Here is a 20,098-nt window from a genome sequence, read left to right as displayed (position 1 = left end):
TATCATATGCCGTTTTATTAATATTTTTGCATTGTTTCGACCCTTTTAAGTCAAAAGTTAGATTATTCAATAATATATAGAAATTTTATAAAGTGTACGAAGACTTTTGTGAGATAAAATTTCCGGCACTTTTTGGTTTTTGATTTTTAAAAAATTAAGTTTTAATATTTTTTAAAAACTTTTCATGTAGTTTTGTTAAAAATTGATCATTGACAGGGCCGGACTGGGCAATCGGGCGGTCGGGTGATCGCCCGAAGGGCCGGTGGGTCGCGGGGCCGGTTGTGATTTGTGGTTAATCTCTTTTTTATTTTATTTATTTATTTATTTATTTCAAATTTGGTGGACTATGTTTAATAGAGGCTTGGGAGGCAAACAGTCATTGGATGCAGGTTTAATATCAGGAGTGTCCACGAGGCATTTTTTGAGTGCACTCAGGGCTGCCGAGGGCTAAGCCGGGGGCCCCCTGTCTGTTGGTTTTCCGGTCCCCTATCCTCATTAAAACCTCTACGAATGCAATTCCAAAGCTGGCCCCTAATTTCCGACTGGGCTGTCATGGCCTCTCGTCGATCCTGAGTGTACTTCAGGGCCGTCTTCAAAGGGATATAGATGGTGCTACCGCTTACCCTTTTTCAGAATTCAATTCCAATTATATTTTATCGATGCACAAGAAAAAGAAGGCTTTTGCAGTTTTACAAAATTAAAATAGTAATTATGAAAGAACAAATTGAATAAAAGCAACAAAAAGTATTAATTCTGCAAAATTTAAAAAGATAGTGCAATTGTAAAATTGAATCATACAAAGTTCTGTATTATTAGGATTACCTAATTAAAGGTCACCGATTGTGCTTTTGCAACTTTTTTAAAATGGCAAAAAATAAGCACACAGTGTAAGCTAGTGGCAAGCTTCAGTTTTAAAAAAGTGAATAGATAAATGTGTGTGTGTGTGTGAAATTGATAGCTTTAAGAGGGCTACCGACCAATTAACATATTTAATTGTTTACATAAAATATCATCACAAAAATCATAGCTAAATGGAGAAAAATCACAGGAGCCACTGAAATATGCCTTAAACCCCAAAGCAGAATACTTTACGATGTTCTGCAACGGAAAATCATTTGACTAAAATTGTTCTGCAAGTACTTTAAGCATTGTACGCGAAAAAACGTGACATTTTAAACAAGTTGGGTGGCAAAAATCAAAATCATTTCACATAGTTTTTTTTTATCTGGACTGTTGCTATTTATTTTTGTGGAAATGAGATATTTCCGGAAACATCACAGCTTTCAACCAAATGACTAATTAAAGAGCACTGAATTTGGAAAATTAGTTGATCATGAAAACTATAAAATCAAAAAACCTTTAACAAGGTATCAAACCTAAACTGATTGGGATTCTCCAAAAATAGCTGATATGCTTTCCAAAATGCATAGAAAGAGCAAAGATACAAAGTTTTATAAAAATCCGAACCTAGGTGTCAAACCACATTTTTTGGTTAATTTTACATGGCATGAAGGAGCAAGTAAAATGATGTTACTAAACAAAGAAATTACTGAAATAATAAATAGAATGAGTTGAGTTTGGGTTGCATGTAATAAAACACTTCAAAACAATTAAAATATTTTCTGGATGCAAAAGGATTGAAATCTTAAACAAGACACGCAATTTCCAGCGATGGACATGTTGGCATGTTTCCTAAACATGCATGGCGGAAATTGTAGTGGATGAAGATCGATTGGGAAAAACCTACAAAGGACTAATCGAATTCAACATCGCGAGCTTTCCCCCAAATTATCGTAATTTGAGACAATTTTAGATTTTCTACTAATTTTAAGAAATTTGCAAACTCTACAGATTTTCTGCACCGCAGTTTCTGCAGATTTTCTGCACCGCAGTTTCTGCAGATTTTCTGCACCGCAGTTTCTGCAGATTTTCTGCACCGCAGTTTTTGCAGATTTTCGGCACCGCGGTTTCTGCAAATTTTCGGCACCGTGGTTTCTGCAAATTTTCGGCATCGCGGTTTCTGCAAATTTTTGGCACCGTGGTTTCTGCAGAAATTTCAATTAAATTTGCAGAATTTCTGCAGAAAATTTGTCAGCTTTCCTCTCACATTTGAACAGAATTGTTCTGCCGCTCAGGCATCTGTTCTGCGACGTACGTCGCAAATTTAGTAGTATTCTGCTTTGGGGGCCTTAAATAGAACTCCCCCCGCCCCTCCTGTTAAAATACAGTGGGAGATTTTTAAAATATTGCAATGAAAATGCACACCAGTTTTTCTAAGTGTATGAATGTAAAAAAAAGAACCATCAAGAGATTTAGAAGGTATGATATTTAGAATTAAAAAAGTGGAAAAAGGACCTAATGTATCACTGCAAAGTACTTCACATCAGTCCAAAATACCAAAATGTTAAAAGTTTTTTTATTCGGGCCGATGACGGTTAATTCGTATTAACAGAGTAGCAGAGGGTGGGTTTTCGGCAACAGTTTTAACCGTAATTAGAGTAATTAAGAGAGGATAGCCAAAAAGGGGTTCCTGAAACCTTATTCCTTCATTTTACATCACCAAAGATAGCATAGAAGGGGGTTTTTGAAACTTTGATTTTGGAAGCATTTCGGGAGAGAATTTTCAAACCCCACACCACAATTTCAACCGACAACAATGAAGAAATTCAATTTTGATTTTAAAAAAAGACTAGAAACTACCCCTCCCTCTCATTATTTTGCTACGACTTCGAAAGAATTCCAGTGGAGGCTTTCCTAAACCCACAATTTGCAACCTACAATTGCTTACTTAGGACTTCAATTTCGAAAAACTCCCAGGAGAGCACACCCCCGTTACCCTTGGAAACGCCCCCTCCCGATCATTAAAGACCGTCTAAACTGTCGTTTACGGACATCAGTACTAAAAAATTTATTAGTGAGAGCCCTTGAAACCCTCTTCTCATTAACATCTTTGGAGAACATCTAAAACTAGGGCCCGATGAAGTTAAAGTGGTATCCAGATCCTTAGGTGAAATTTGGTGCTGCTCTTACAAGAAAATCTGCACATTTTCAAAGCAATATTTTTCATAAAAGGGCAAAAGATAGAAATTTAGGGGAACATGGGGCAAAGTGAAATAGCGGGGCAAAGTGAAATGGCGAAATATTTACTCTGCTTTTAGCTCCACCTATCTGGTATTATTTTGACTATGTAGTACCATATGTAGTCTATTCCAGTCAGGAAAAAAATACCACCGAAGATTAAAGCATTTGGTAATAGAGGCAATTTTAAAACTGATATGTAATATTTTATTGTAAGTCAAACATTGTTTTCGTTACTATAAAATAATGAAGTTCATGTTATTAACATTTTGAATATTAATTGAGAGCTTCTAATATTCAATGCAGTATTAATTTAATGAATATTAAGATTGTATATGCATTTTTGATAAATTGTATAATTAGTTTAGTACATTCGCGCAAAGTGGATGGGGTAAAGGGAAATAGTTTGTTTCATTTACTCACTCAAACATTTAATATCAATCACTTACACTTTCATGTATTAATTCATTTACATTCATTCATTCACTTATTTTCTTATTCATTCACACTTGTACTCGCTCATTTTTGTTTCTCATATTAATTGATTTTTTCATTTAATTATTCGTTTATTCATTCAAAGTTTGATTTACTTATTCTTTTGATCAAAAATATGTTTATGATCGATTAGAAAATATTTAATTTGAAAAATATTTCATTTTTCACTTTACCCCATGAAAAAAAAGTGAAAAATTTCCCCTTTTCTTTGAAGACTCAAATTTATTGCGAAAAATAAAAATACTCTTTCAGCGCAAGTTTTATTACAAAATAGAATTTTCATTCTTTATGTACTATAATTTTCAAAACGAATTTCTAATTTGTTCATTTTTAGAAAATTCAGTCATCTTAACCATTTTACTTCACCCCACATACCCCTACCCTATTTTAGTTTCCTTAAAATTGATGTGACCAGGTCCGGGGACCTCCAGGACCATTCGTTAGTCACGCTCTGTCTACAACTGCGTTTCTGTAATTTCAGATTCGAAAAATTATCGAGATCACATCACAAACCTCTCCTCTCACTAACAGTACCAAGAAAAGTCTAAAACTGCGCTTTTAAAACTACAATTTTGGCAAATTTCGCTGAGACTCTGAGAAAACCTCCATTCAGTTTTGAGATCTTTAAGTATTCAAATTAGAAAAAGTTCTGGTGGAGGGCCTCCAAATCCCTTAACCCTACGAAGATCGTCTGAATCTGCGTTTTTAAATCTACAGTTTCGAAAAATTTTCCATGGTCATCCCCAATTCCTCCTCCCTATCATAACCGAATAAAACCTGCACCCATGTTTTAAAGTTTCAAATTCGAAAACTTACCGATCGAGGGCGCTCGATTTTGTAGCCCTCCCCCCAACCCCACTTCCTAACTCTACTAAGGATTATCTAAAATAGCGTTTAAAAAATTACAGTTTTGGAAACTTTCCGGGGAGAAACCCCCAAACTCCCTATATATGAGAGAATATTACACTTAAGATTAGCTTTGCTGAAATCTTTCTTGCTCTCCCATTCTCTCTGTTAAAATTCGCAAAAATTGAGGGGCTGCCAAACTCGCACTCCCCAAGTTTGCAGGCCCTGCATTCGTTTCGTTGCTCTTTTCCTCTTCTATTTTTAAAAACCCTTAAACTTTCAAGAATGTGTCCATGCGAGGAGGGGGGGGGGGTGATTTACCCCTGAATAAGGGCCTGTTTTGTGTTTGCCCGGGCCGTTTTGACGGTCCAGTCCGGCCCTGATCATTGATCTTATAATTAAATACCTATTCCGAAATATTAATTCTAACCAATTGATTGGGGACTATTTCGTTGAAAGTCGTAGGTGTACGAAGACTTTTGGGAGCCACTGTATATATTATTTACCCGTCAATTAGAAGCTTTAATTAAAGTAAACAGCCGACTGTTTAAAATGTGCGGGAAAAGCCGAATTTCCTATTCTCCAATTTTTTGTATAGTTGATTACAAGTGAAATGGAGCTCTATTTAAACAGAAAGGCAATATAAAACCTTAAAAGGAATGTAAAGAAGCAAAAAATGAAAAACCTGTACACTGTACATATTTTATTGGTGTTAGTACAAAGTAAAAGGGACAGATAACAGAAATTCGCAAAATTAACCACTTTAAAAATAATCGCGGAAACTAAGTTTTTTCATACATAAATATGATTATTGTTCATTCTAAATCGTAAACATGATTATAAAATTTATAAAATTTCATTTTCTTTTCTTGCAAAGAGTGTATCTGCAAAAAAAAAAAAAAAAAAAAACGGCAAGACTTAGATGGGCGAAAATTGGAGGAAATTTGGAGAAAAATCGGAAATTAATTTAAATGCGAGATTCCGTTTTTATTTCTTCACATTTTTAAAAGTTGGGGGGGGGGGGGGGTATAGCCACAAGCAAATATGTACCGTATTTTTTTTTCTTTTTAATGGGTCTATTCTGATTCATCATCAATATCGATGAGTTGCTCATCATTTTTGTGTGCTGCGTTTATGGCAATGCAGCATTTTTTAACATTTAAAATTTTTATCAAATTTAAATCAAAAAGAGGGGGGGAGATATATATGCAGATATTTGATGCCAGATGCTCCCCCCTCACTCTCAACTTCGTTAACAATTTCCGAATGAATATTTTTGTTGTATGGGGAGGATTGAGAAAATCTTTATGCCTTCCTTTTTATGCACAGAGAAACATTAGTAACTGATCTTTGTCTTTGATAAAAAGTTATGTTTACCATGCATGGATTTTTCCTTAATTTTTTCCGTGGCAAAAATTTTGGAACAAAAAGGGGATCAAACCAATAAAACAACATTCGTTTTTATTGCTTGATTAAAACTAAAACTGCCCCATCATTTTGATATTTCCCCCGGGGTGGACAGCGAAGGATGTATACTAAATGCAATTTTTATCTGAAAACAACAAAAACCGTGCAAACTTGTATTGTTAAGCATTAATTTTCCAAAGTCAGGGAGGGGAGACATTGACCCAACTGACCCCCATAAATGACGTGCCTGAAACAAAAATTTATGTTGATTGCTAAAAATACGTAACATATTAATACAAACCCTTTAGTTTACTTATTTTGTTATTTATTTAGTTTATGTTATAATAAATTTTATGTCCCATATTTAAGAACAAATTTATTTTAGTTCTGCGTTTTGTCTTTTTCCTTTTACAAAAAAGGAAGTATTGTATTCGGGAAAAAATTTTCACTCAAAAATCGACCTTCATTTCCATTTGGCTCACCCCTGAATCAATGTTGAGTTTTTTTTTTCGACTCGACCAGACGTGGATAAGTGCGTAAGAATGTATAGACACGCAAAATATCCATTTTGGCGATTCTCGAGTTCATTACAACGAGTTTTGTCGTGATGTCTTTGTGCGCGTATGTATGTCGCATAACTCAAGAACGGTATGTCCTAGAAAGTTGAAATTTGGCATGTAGACTCTTAATGAGGTCTAGTTATGCACCTCCCCCTTTTGGTTGCATTCGGGTGTTTCTAAAGGGGCTTTTTGCCCCTTTTTAAGGGGAAATCATTGTTAATTTCGATGTAAACTCAAGTGGTGTTATATGTTGGCGAACACTTGGCGATATATCGCCAGTCTTTTGGTCGCCAAGTTTTGTCACCAACTTGGCGACAAATTTCGCAATTTATTATTCTTTTTTAATTTGGTTTCAATTTGGCCACTGTTGAAGACATTTAGATAGTAAACTATTGAATCACATTAAAACTGCCAATAATGGGGAAATGAAATTAAATTGGAGTAAAAGGAAGTCATGTGATGCACACATGAGCTGTTTTTTTTTTTTTATTCAAATTCAAACATCTGCCCCTGTTTATGCAAGAATGCATGTCAACTGCTTAGTGTCAGAATTTTCAAATGATAAATGGTTGATCTTGAAGGAATGTTTTCGTTTTTGGCCAAACAAATCTTTAACAAAAATCGTTTTATCGCACTAAAAGGAGTTTTTTTTTTTTTTTTTGCAATCGCTATATTGTATTTTAATTTTTCACCCTTAAAAATTTTATTACTGTATTATTGAAAGGTGTTTCTTTGTTTGGATTTTATTTTCATATTTTTGTTTACACCAGTTTGTTTTGATACAGATGATTGTCAGGTTGTTTCTTTTGTTTTGTTTTTGTGACTCAGTCCTTCATTAAATCCCTTTAATACTTCAAAAGTACTGTTAGTTAATTTTTGAGACAGTTTTAAATCAAAAATACTGTTAGTTTATTTTACATTAGAAATAAAGTTTACGCTAAATTTGTTTCCTCTTGACGTGTGTATTGTCCTATCTATTCCTATTTTTTCCTACTTTTTTAAGTGATTTTTTCCTACTTTTCCTACTTTTTAAAATTTTGATTCCTTATTTCTTACTTTTTTCCCACTAAAAATCACTTCGGGGTCTGCTTGTAGAAAATTGCTAATTTATGTAAAAAATCTCAATTTTCGGCAATTTTTAGTAAAGTGAAGGGAAAGGGCGGGTTGAGTTTGCTCCCAATTTTTTCCAAAACTAAATTTTGGGCAATCTTTGGGGACGTTAGGAAAATGTCTGAAAAGTTCGGCTTTCCTTCCTCGGAAATTTTTTTAAATTGAAGTCTCCTAAATGCGGCTTTAATCTTTGGAGACGTTAGATGAGGGGGAGGTGATTAAGGTGCAAAGGAGAGAGGGGTTGCTCTCAATAATTTTAAAACTGAAATCCTAAACATGTACTTTAAGCTATCTTTGATCACGTTAGGAGATAAAGGATGGTCAGGTCACAAATTGATATTGAAGTATCAAAGTCTTAAAAACGTAATTTTAGGTTATATGTTGAGACTTTATAAGAGAGGGTAGGAGTTTTCTCCAGAAAAGTTTTCAGAGTTAAAGACCAAAACATGTACTTTTTTGGCTGTGTTTACTACGTTAGAAGAAAAGACCGGGTTCGTGGTTCTACTCGGAAATTTGTAAACATTGAGGTAAAAAACCCTAATTTAAGCTATATTTGGTGATATCATGAAAAGAGATGAATGATTCAAGAGCTGCCCCTCTTAAAAACATTTTGAACCTATCTTTCACACTTTTAGACTACAAAGCGAAGGTGGGAAAGGTTCCTAACTGGAATTATTTGATACTGAATATGCTAAAAAACAATTTTACACTATATTTGGCAAAGTTGAGGGACCAAACCAAATGTTAAAAAATGAAATACGCGTATCTTCCATAAGGAATAGACTAACATGTGATCCAAAGTTGTCGGATACATTTTCTACTCTCAAAAGCGAAGAAACAGAAATTCTTTTCACTTCTTTTGAAATAGAGAGCTTTTGTAACAAATGAGAAATCAAAGTAAACTCTGCAACATATAAAGCCACCCCTGTGATCAGCAATAAATTGCTTCAAGTACCATTTTTCACCTCCCCCCCCCCTCCCTTTCTTACTCTTGTCACCATTTTCCTTAAGTTGAAAAAAAAAGTTTTTGTTTCCCTAGGAGGTTTTTAAGAAACTCTCTTAAAATCTAGTGTTAAATCTTTCTTATTATCAAAAATTGGAGAACTTCATTGTTTTCTTCCTTTTGGAGTTAACTTCTACAGTGTAAAAAAACATTGGTCCCATGACTGTCCACTGCCGCCTCCTCGGAAAAAAACAAGGAATTGTACTGATATGCTATCAAAAAAGACTTTTGAAAGTTATTGAAAGAAAGCAAACAGAAAGTTTTGTATAAAAGTAATTTAAATCTGGTAGTGACACAAAAGTCTTATAATTCGAAGATTTTCTTTTTGTCTGCAGTAACACAGATTGAAACCATAATTCCCTTATTTGAAAAATACGTTCTTTTTTCCACATCAAAAGGGTTTATTTGCCCCCGCCTCGAAAAGTGCCGCCCGGGACGGACCGCCCCCTCCACTCCCCCCAGCTACGCCACTGTCTTTTCCATGACTATTTTAACATTTTCATTAGTTTATATTGTATTGTCTTTTATTTTTCTAGATTTTAAAAGGTTTACCAAAAATTGAAGGCAGACCGGGAGCTAGTTTACCCCCATTGGACTTTGAAAAGCTTAAATCAGATTTAGAAGATAAACATGGGATGACGATAGAAGATCAAGATGTTATGAGTGCAGCTATGTATCCCAAAGTCTGTGATGACTTCTTGGCTTTCCGTAATACCTATGGACCAGTAGATTGCCTGAACACACGAGTCTTTTTAATGGGTCCTAAAGTTGCTGAAGAGTTTGAAGTAATTTTGTTTCATTTAAACATTTTCAGCATAAGATGTGTGCAGTATGTGTAATATTACATTTGAAGCGTATGACTATAAAAGTAGGTATCTGCAAACTGAAATTTAGAAAAAAATCATTATATATATATATATATATATAATCTGTAGTTTAAATTAGATATGAGTTGCAGTAACTTTTCCTGTTTTGTTTAAAACATTAAAGGGATCGTTTTGGTACTCTGACTGTCTTAGGTTGTTGGCCTACTTTAGTATTGCAATGTAAAAAAATTGAATTTGAAATACCTACTTTTGCATGCTTCATTTTTCCACTACATAATTAAGTTCTTATCCGAGTGAAATGTACAACATTTTCTTCGTTTTTTCTGACGATGATTTTTTAATGTTCCACTGGATGTTTTTTTTTTTTTTTTGTTAGTCGGATGGATTATGATAGCGTGGTTTCTGGCCGAGTTAGGCGATAAACAATAGAATTGTGGAACTGTTTTTACATTTGAAAGATGTTATTTGATGTCTTTTTTTGTTTATTTGGCGAAATATTTTAATTTACAGCAATTACAATAATAAAAAACGCTTCACTCGTTAAATAGAGTTTTGAAGCAACTATCAATCTAATTTAATGATTTGACAAAAAGTTTTAAATTCCAAAGAAACTTAAGTTTTTTTTTTTTTTTGAAAAGGTGTGTACGCATTTTATACAAAGAAAAATGATCATTTCAGGTCAGGGGGAGGGGGCGCCATTTTTTTTTATTTAACGGACTTCCAATCAGTGGCGGCTCGTGCCTTAATTTAGTGGGTGGGCACGCAGTTATGTTTATGGGTCATTCTTCAAAAAGTGTAACTTTTCTGTCACACGGCTTTTGCAGTAAAAACTTTAGGGAACAATTCATTTAACGATGATTTTTAATGTCATCAAAAATATATCTATTTAAACCTGACAACAATTTTTTAATTTTTTTTTTTTAGAAAATTTTTGGTTCACAACCTTTGTGGCGTCTCATACACCTTGTATGACTGTTTTTGTTGCTTAATAACTTGTTTAATTAAAAGCAGTGATGTTCCCATCAATTTTCCTGAGGGTATACTCCCAGTAATCTACTAAGCACAATTTGTGTAACGTGAACATATACATAGTATGTCATAATATGAAAATTTATGATTTTTATTTTTGTTATTTATGAGTAAAATAATTGGAACTTAGCTGGGCCATTGTTTATGGTTATTTCTAGAAGGTAACACTTTCTTGTAAGAATGAAAAAAAAAAGAAAACAAAAGGTTTCGAAATTGAAAAATATTTGCGTTCAAAAGTTACGTTTTCTGGAGAATGACCCTAATATGTTTACACAGATAAAATGATGAAAACAATGGTTGGTAAACTAATGCTGAGGAACATAAAATGATACTTAAATCAGTTAATACAAACTTCAGATAGCCCTACAAAATTATACCACTTGATTTAATACTCCCAAAGCTGTTTTTGTGCGGTGGATAAGAACCTCATAAAAACAAATTGTTCGTTTTAAAGATAACTTCGTTCATTTTAAAAAAACATTTTGTCTGTTTCATAAATAATTTCGTCAATTGAGTCCCAATCTGATTGAAATTTTCATATATCGCGGGAAAAAAAAATCACAAAAAAATTGTACAAAAAGAAAGACCGCACAAAAACAGGTTTGTGTGAACATAGATTATACAGGGTGTTCCGTTTTAACCAACAAGACCTTCTTTTTTGCAACTGTTTGTCCAAGATGCATACTTCTAATTGCAAAAATGTTCAAAATCAGGTGCAAGGTTAAGGAATTGAAAATTTGAAGCGAAAATAAGAATGAGTCAAATGATACAAAATTCAATTTTTTTATACGGGCCCTAGGTTCTCCAACTTATATTCAGGGAAGTCATCACCATTAAAATGTAATTCCAACATAAAAAGTTTGACATTAGTACGACCAATGTTCACCCAGATATGAAACGCAGCTTTTCGTGACTTACACCACTTCACACTCACTGTCAATAACACCTTTTGAGAGAAAATATAGCAGTTTAAAAAGGCTTAAAATTTTTGTGTGCAAAACTGGTTTTTCAAATTGATTAATGTTTTGTAGTGTTTTCGCGTATCACAGCATAAAATTTGCATTTGTTTTTGAATAGCATTAAAAAACATAAATACTTTGTTTTTTAACTTTGACAACCTATCATTCTTCTGAAAGGACGATAAGTTCCTATCTCATTTCTATCTGGTCCCTTAAAACTTTAAACTCGAATATCTCCTTGAGTTTTGGTCGCATAAATGCCAAATTGTTTCTGTTAGTAATATATTTCAATTGAAATTATTTCCCTAAATATAAGTTAGGAGACCTAGGGTCAGTATAAAAGTTATTTTTAGTTTTTGACTTTTTTTTTTCGCTTTAAACTTTTAGTATCTTAACTCTGCATCTGATTTTGAACATTTCTGCAATTGGAAGTATGCACCTTGAACAAACAGTTGCGAAAATGAAGGTCTTATTGGTTAAAACGGAACACCCTGCATATTTTAAATGAAACACTCGGCTTCCCTTAAGCGATCGAATTGATAATAATATTAACAGCAGTAATAATAATAATAATATGTTGTAATAAAAATATTAATATAAACTGTGCCATTCCCCTCCCTCCAAGAGGGGTGGCACACCGTGAAACATTAAGGAACCAGACTCTCAAAAAGAGAAAGACCCCTTACCACTAAAAACACCCCCGTGAAAAATGGTTTTGCTTGGTGAATTAAATTATTTTCAGGACAGGCATAAAAAGGTATTCAACAATATTTAAAAAAAAAATACTTTAATTACAGTATACGCATCTTGACATAACAATTCAAGCAACCTTAAAATTAAAACATGGATAACTGACAAATAGCGTCTAAAAGGTCCGTCTGAACAAGAACAAAAATAAGTAAATGAAATAAAAGAAATAAACATAATATTTCTATTGCTGCATTTTTTACTAATCGACTTTCAAATTTAACTTATGTTTTATCATCATTATTAAATAATAATTTTGAGTAAGAGTGGTTGAAAAATTAATTACGGTCACACATATACCCTTAACAAAATATTTAATCGACTAGTTATAAGGCACATTAGCTTGAAAGGATCTTAAATATTTTAATTAATGTCAAAACTATACCTATCCTATATGATAGAAAAAAAAAGCTAAGGTACGTACCAATAGAACTGCGATCTGATGAAAAAGAGTAATGTAATTTCTACAGTGTCTCTCGACCTTTTTTGACATGCGAGCCTGCAAAAGCTTTTCAAAAAAATTCACGCGGACTTGTGCTGTTTTCTTGTTAACTTGTAAAAAAAAAAAAAATGTTCGCGAACCATTAAAAACTAATGAAAAAAAAAATTACGAACGGCTGAAGTTTTTTCCCCCTTCCTTTTTTACAAAGTAATAATAATAATAAATGAATAAGTAAATATATAAATAAAACTCTAATAAATAACTGCTACACAAGTATTTAAATGTTAAGACAAGAAGTAACTATGGTCAAAAAAATGGACACAATTTTTAAAAAAGCTACTGAGAAATCATAGAAAATTATGAAAATTAATCTTAAAACTGACGTAAAAGATCAAGTGTTGGATAATATTATCATTAGGTATTATGGAGTTTCCTTTCTTTTCCTTTTTTTTATTTTTTGCGTGGACGACCAAAAAAATCTGAGGATCAGCCTTTTTTTTTTTTTTTTTGCCGGTGCGTCAGACCACCGAGCTGCTCTACTATTCGAAAAGAAAGTCCTTACACAGAAATTTTGAGAATAAGCATCTCTAACTCCAAAAACAAACAAATAACTAAAAAAATTATGCATGCGTTGTAAAACAAATGTACGGAATCTCATGAAACCGGCAATCTCCATGCCTTATATATATATATATATATATATATATATATATATATATATATATATATATATATATATATATAGCTGTTGAAGAGGAAAAAATTAATACAAAAAGAAAAGAAAAAAAACAGAAGCGGAACGGTATGATAAAAGGTTTTCCCTGACACATGGGCATGGGCAGCCGATTCTCTGCCCTTTTATTTTTCATGTTATTCTAGTGAGCAACGTTTCTAGACTCTTCTCCGCTGACCTCGACTCTTCCCTCCAAACCGCTATAGACAACTACGATTTCGTTTGGGCTCGGCGAATTTTGCCCACCCTTGTGTTGCAATGAATTCCTTCGGGTGTTATCACCCGCCATTTTTCGCTTTCTGATTCAGTCATTGCGATTGGCTAAGGGCAGAGGCGTGACTCTTAGTTTCGGGGGCAGCTTCACGCGAGCCCGCAGCTCCCAAAACTGTGCACAGCGCTAAAATTAATGGGATTTAAAAACTTTCTGGTTATGTTTAGAGATATGCGGAGAGGGGGGTGGGCTAGATGTTTGAAATCTGTTGTGCGCCTTACTTTTTACTTTTTTTAACTGAAACACAAAACGATATTTTTGTTAATAATGTATTTTATCAATTACAATTTTTTGGGTGGGCCGGGCCCACCCTGCCCATAGCGACGAGCCGCCCCTGCTTCCAATAAATTTTTAGCACAGGCATCGCTGTGCAGGTACTGCTAGTAAGTTGTAACTCAAAAATGGTAAGCTGTAAAAGGTTTTTCGTATGTGGGGTTTGCGTATGTTCCAGTTGTGCACTATCTTTTTTGTTTTCAAGCGATTGTTCTAAGAGGTCTTTTTACTCATTTTTTTAGGGCTATTAATTACTGATTTCAAAGCAAAACTAATATAGCGTTTTAGACTGACGATCATTTGGTGATATATTTCCGAATCAGAGACCAACTTGGAAACAAATATGAGACGACGAAACCCGTTTTTGTTACATTTTGTTAGATTTCTGTTGAACCGACGGTAATTTTTAATTTTTCGATATTTGTAATATGAATCACAGTAATGCAGTCTTTTCTGTATCGCTTCGGCGGAGTTTGGGGTAATTCAAAATACATTTTGGGACCCTCTTTATCACGGAAGTTGTAAAACATTTATCATAAGCATTTTCGTAACCTATGATTGCGAAGCCTCTCGCGCAATTGCAACATTTGCGATATTTTTAATCCATCACTGCACATTAAAACAAACTGGGGTGCAAGTTTTAAAAGGTTTTTTCTGCTCAATGTTTGATTATTTTGAACTTTATTTTTTACGACTATATTTTTATTTCCGAGGACACTTGTGTACTCCCCCCCTGCCCCTCCTTCCCCTCCCTCTAATTCTGAAATGAAGCTCTAGTTGTACTTCCGAGTTGTTTAAAACTAACACCATTCTTATAATTAGAGATTTTTTTTCCAGCTTTATTTATTGTTTAGGAAAAATTTAGAGCATTAATGTAACAAATTGATTAAAGACGCTTTGGATGGTGACATAATTTGGAAATCAAATAGACTTTTGAATTTTTTCTTCGGAAGTGCTGAAGTAGTTTCAGAAACTCTTCCAAGGCGTTGGTGGTAGCTGTCCTGTACTGAAGAAATGAGGCCAAAGTTTAATGTTGCGAGTTACTCCAAAATTAGAGGGTAACCCCCGCCCCCTTCCCTCGTCGTTTCAAGCAGTTCTTAAATATTTAGCAATTATTTATTTCACTCAAGAAGTGTCATTTTGCGTTGTATTCCTCATACTTGTTTCATCTATATTTCGTAATGCATCATCTTTTTTGCATCTATAGCGATTGATTTGTTTCTATTGTAAGTAACTATTTTTATGTATTTGTATAAAATCAATGAATGAAAATTGTTTTTGTTTTCATCATATTTTTAATAATGTGTTATAGAAAAGTTTCAAGGATTTTCCGTTATACAATTTTTTAAATTTCAGAAAATTGCTGTTAAACTGAAAAAGTCAATTTGAACTTGTTCATAGTGCTTCATAAAATATTAAACAATCAAATTGTTCAACATTAAGTGAGCAAACATCAGATCAAGGAGTATATATATTAAGTTATTATTAACTTGCTATAAATATCAAGTGCTTATTGTAGATGCATTTTAAGAACCTTGCTCTTTTCATGGCTATCTCTTTTTTTAGCAAAAAGGTTATATCACTGTTATAGCTTTTATGAAAAATGCAAACATTTCTATTCATAAACTTTAAATAAGTATAAAAATATTCCATTGTGGTTTAATATTTTAATTTTTATCTGTTACCCTTTTTGTTTAATTTGATGACTAAAAAATCTATGTGCAATCTTTTCACTTTCATTGTGTAATTTGTTGACGGTTTCATTGTTTTTTTTTTAATTCTTTATTTTTTGAATGATTAAACAACATAATATTTTTGAACTATGTATGGTGTACCCAAGTTCATACATTATTACATTATTACTGAATCTTAGTTTATGTTCAATTATTAAAAAAAACCTACCTGCTAGAAAAATGAGTGCATCACATGACTTCCTTTTAGTCCAATTTAATGATAATAGTGCCTCGGAGTAAGCAAAGAAACACTTTAAATATTTTCACCTTAAGCTTGTTGCAAACCAAAGCAAAGAAAAAAAAATGTTTTATACAGATAAATTTTCCAATATTGGCAATTTTAATGTGATTCAATTGTTAACTCTAGATATGGCCAAATTGAAACCAGATTTTTTTAAAAAATCCCGCCAAGTTATGACAAAACTTAGCAGCCAAAAGCTTGGCGATATATCGCCAAGTGTTTGCAAAGCTGTAACACCACTTGAGTTTGCATTGAAATTTGATTTTCCCCCAAAAAGGTGTAAAAGACCCCATTGGAACATCCAAATACAACTGAAAGGGGAGGTGCAGAACTAGACCCCACTAGGAGTCTACATACCAAATTTCAATTTTCTAGGACATATCATTTTTGAGTTATGCGAGGTACATACAGACGTCACGAAAATACTCTTTGTAATTAACTCTGGGATCCTCAAAATGGATATTTCGGATGTCTATACGTTCTTAGGCAAATATCTATGTGTGGTTGGGTTGAAAAAAAAACTAAATATTGTTTCAAGGGCAAGCAAAATGGAAATTAAGGCTGATTTTTGAGGGAAATTTGTTTTGCAGATACAATACTTCCTTTACTTTGTAAAAGGAAGCAAAAAATAATATTTAAAATGAGTATTAGCTTTTTACGTGAACCAAATTTTACCAATGAAACAAAATGTTAAACTTGAGAACCCTATTTTCTCCATAATATTGGCCTATTTTTATTTCACCCTAAAGGTGCATGGACCACCCTAAAGACATGGCTACCATTCAGCATTTATAACATATTTGTTAAATTTTTATGTTCTCATTAAGAGTCGAGTTTTTATTTTTTGAATATTTTAAAAGCAAGAGATTTAGTCTTCTGTCTGAGAAAAGTACGAGTTTTGATTCAACAATGATCAAAGTAGGTTTCATAAATTTGCTAAAAAACAAATATTGCTAAATTGGTTTAAAATTTTTAGCTATACGATACAAATGTTGCAAAAGGATGCCTTTATAGATGATTTAATGAGAGCGATACATACTTAGAGAGAAATTTGTTGCCTTTAATCAACTTATTTTTTGAAAAATATTTCTATTTTTTCAGTTTTTTGTCTTTTAGTTATATGAATTTTGCAAAAAGTTACTTTACAGCAAAAAGTGTATCATGGTCATTATTAAATTTGCAAACTTGTGATTTTTCTGTAATTGAAATGTTTTTTCCCTTATAGGTAACTCTTGAAAAGGGCAAAACTTTGCATATTAAAACTCTTGCTGTTTCTGATAGTAAAAACAGTGCAGGAGAGAAAGAAGTGTTCTTTGAACTGAATGGACAGTTGAGATCCGTTTTTATCCGAGATAAATCTGTCAAAGAGGTAAATTCTTCCAATCCATCTTTATTCTAGATTACTTCTTAATGATACTAGTGTTCAAACTATATGTACAGTTGACTCCCGCTACAACACGATTTGACTTACGCGAAATGGCCACATTGCGATTTTTTTACCAGTAAATAGTTTTAGACCTTACGCGAATTCTTCGCCCGCAACACAAAAAAAATTTCCGGAGGATATCACGCTGTGAAAGTATCAGCTTTGTTATTGGCTACTAAAAATATTTTTTCCCTGAATGGATCTTCATCCTTTTAGCATCTCTGACAGCGAAAGTTCCCAAACTGTACTAGTCTAAATATAGTTTTGTTTCTGTATACAAATAACTTCTCCTCATTTACCATATTTTTTTCATTCTAAATACAAAAGTTGAGGAAATATACTGGTGTAAGAAATTAAGAGAATTTTCAGATATGGTCAATTATCTCCAGAACCACTGGGGCGATTTTAATGAAATTTAGTATATACATACATTGAAACAATGCAAAACAAATAACCGTCCAAGATTTAAAATACACATGCATGATCATAAATAACACTCGCTAGAGTTAGATAGTATCAAACAGTGGTTGCAAAATTGAACAACAAAATGAATTAATGGGGGTATGGCCAATTCTAACAAACCAATGGACCTTGCAGTGTGACTCCATACTTGAATTGGAGTAGTTTATGGGATCCTGGAGCAATTGTTTCCACTCATTCAACAATGCTGTTCTCAGACTATGGATGGTCCCCGAAGAGGTTCTGCCAGTTGCTATTGCTCTCCCGAGAGCATCCCAGACATGCTCTATAGGATTCAAGTCTAGAGATCTGCTTGGCTAAACCCTTCAGTGAATATCCTCCCCTTCCAAAAATTCGTCGACCAGAAGAGCTCTATGTGGCCTTGCATTCACATCCATTAAATTTATCCCAGGACTAACAGTACCTCTCAAGAGGTGAGCATAGGTATGTAAATAGGGCTCTAAGACCCATCTTTATTCCTCGCAACTGTCAAAGAGCCTCTCTCAAACACATGGAGGGGTGTGCGACCACTCAACATGATGCCTATTTAGACCATCGAACCACCACCGTCATAATGGTTGATTTCGCGCATATTGGACGGCAGGTAGTGGGTTCCTGCTTCTATCCAATGGACAATAATAGTCGGTTAAGCTGAACCGGGTGCCACTACCTGACCTCTAATAACCGGGAAATCGACCATTATGGATGAGGAGGTTTGACAGTCTGGACAGGCATCATGTTGGATGGCTGCACACCCCTCCATGTCTTTGAGAGAGGCTCTGTTACAGTTGTGAGGTATAGAGATGTGGTCTTGGAGCCCTACGCTCACCTCTTGAGGGGCGCTGTTAGCCCTGAGTTAATTTTAATGGAGGTTTACACAAGACCACATAGCGTTCTTCTGGTCGACAAATTTCCTGAATGGAAGGATATTCACAGGATAGATTGGCCAAGCAGATCTCTAGACTCCAATCCTATAGAGCATGTCTGGAATGCTCTCGGGAGGGCAATAGCAACTCGCAATGCCCCTCCAGGGACCCTCTGTCTACAGCCTGAGTATGGCGTTTTTGAACGAGTGGAAAAAATTTCCCCAGAATCCCATAAACTGCTTCATTTCAAGTAAGGAGGCACACTGCAAGGGCTTTATGTCTGTTACAGGTAGAGATGTAAAATTTCCGGAAATTTTGAAATGGTGGAAAAAAAAGTTTTTTTGCCGGTTTTTTTCAGGAAAAATTAGAAAAAATGGAAAATTTGACTTTTTTATGAGTAAAATTAGGGTTTCTTAATAGCTCTGTGTTTCTTGGAACATATACAGGGTTAAGCATTGAGAAATATATGCTATCCACACATCTGCTTGACAGAAATACGCATAAAGGTAAAATTAATTAGAACAAAAAAAAAACTTTTTGTTTTATAACTGAGAGCTTTCATGATCAAACACTAGAAATAAGTCAAGTCGTCATTCAACCAATAATATTGGGTGATGTGTGTCTAATCGTAACAATTACATTTTCTATTTTAGATTGCCTTTGAAACTTGAAGTATTAATTGAAATTTTTGACTTTCAAACATGATTGATTTTTTTTTTTTTTTGAAAGAAAAATAATACAATGTAACTTTACTGTCTGAAAATGAAAGCTAATCAGTTTTGATTTTTTCCAATCCAGTCTCAGACCAAATCAAAACTAAATTGGTGTTTCTTAAACTGAACCAAAACTACAGTTTCAGTTTATTCATACGACCGTGCTGAGCACAGTAGTAAAAGTAGTCATACCAGCACTTTTGAACAAATTCGAGTTATTATAACCAAGTTCTCTGTTTCGTATTTTACTTAATAAGTAAGATGTTTTAGGGTCATTTGATCAAGAACTATTGTTTCGAAAAATTCTTTAAAAAAAAAAAAAAGACATCTGAATCAAATATAGGGAAGAGCCACACTTTAAAATACAATATCTCAGCTTGAGCACAACTGCGAATTCTTCTTTTTTGCTTAGCACGGCAGTATACAAGGTGTGGCAAAAAAAAATGTCGGACAAAAATTGTATCATCGAATAGAAGAAAGGTAATTTCATTTTAATGAGTGCCTAATTTATTTTTGTTTCTCACTTTATTAGAAAATAATTTACAATATTTTACCTAGTTTATGTATTGTTTTTCGGTTTTCTCACAATTTTAAGAAAAATACCTGCTATTTTAAGTTGTTTAGCCAAGTAGAACGACAGTTTGTTTGCTTGTTGTCTCTCGACAAACCGTATTTGAAACGGCATGCCGTTTCAAGTGACTTTTAAATGATAGTCGGGAATGTGTACAAAAACGAACAGTGAACATTTCAGTTAATCGTCAGGTCATCCAAAAGTGAGTTCAATGAAATCCTTGGGTTTCCACGAGAGAAGTCGTTCGTAAGATGGAAATTTGTGACCGATAAGTGGGACCAAGGGAAAAAACAGCTCAAACAGAAGTTT

At 33.6% G+C, this 20,098-nt stretch overlaps 1 protein-coding gene across 1 annotated transcript in view; it reads left to right on the top strand.

Moving 5' to 3' along the window:
- LOC129224602 (pyruvate carboxylase, mitochondrial-like) overlaps nt 1-20,098 on the top strand; it is a 119,415-nt gene that overhangs the window by 81,449 nt on the left and 17,868 nt on the right. Inside the window, 2 exon segments of the mRNA XM_054859087.1 lie at nt 9,036-9,284; nt 16,980-17,123. Of these exon segments, the coding sequence (XP_054715062.1) occupies nt 9,036-9,284; nt 16,980-17,123 (393 nt within the window).

The sequence above is a fragment of the Uloborus diversus genome, chromosome 6, assembly GCF_026930045.1.
Source record: "Uloborus diversus isolate 005 chromosome 6, Udiv.v.3.1, whole genome shotgun sequence".
Classification (NCBI taxonomy): domain Eukaryota; kingdom Metazoa; phylum Arthropoda; class Arachnida; order Araneae; family Uloboridae; genus Uloborus; species Uloborus diversus.
Note: the sequence above shows the minus strand (reverse complement) of the source record. Positions and strands in the feature narration are given on the sequence as shown.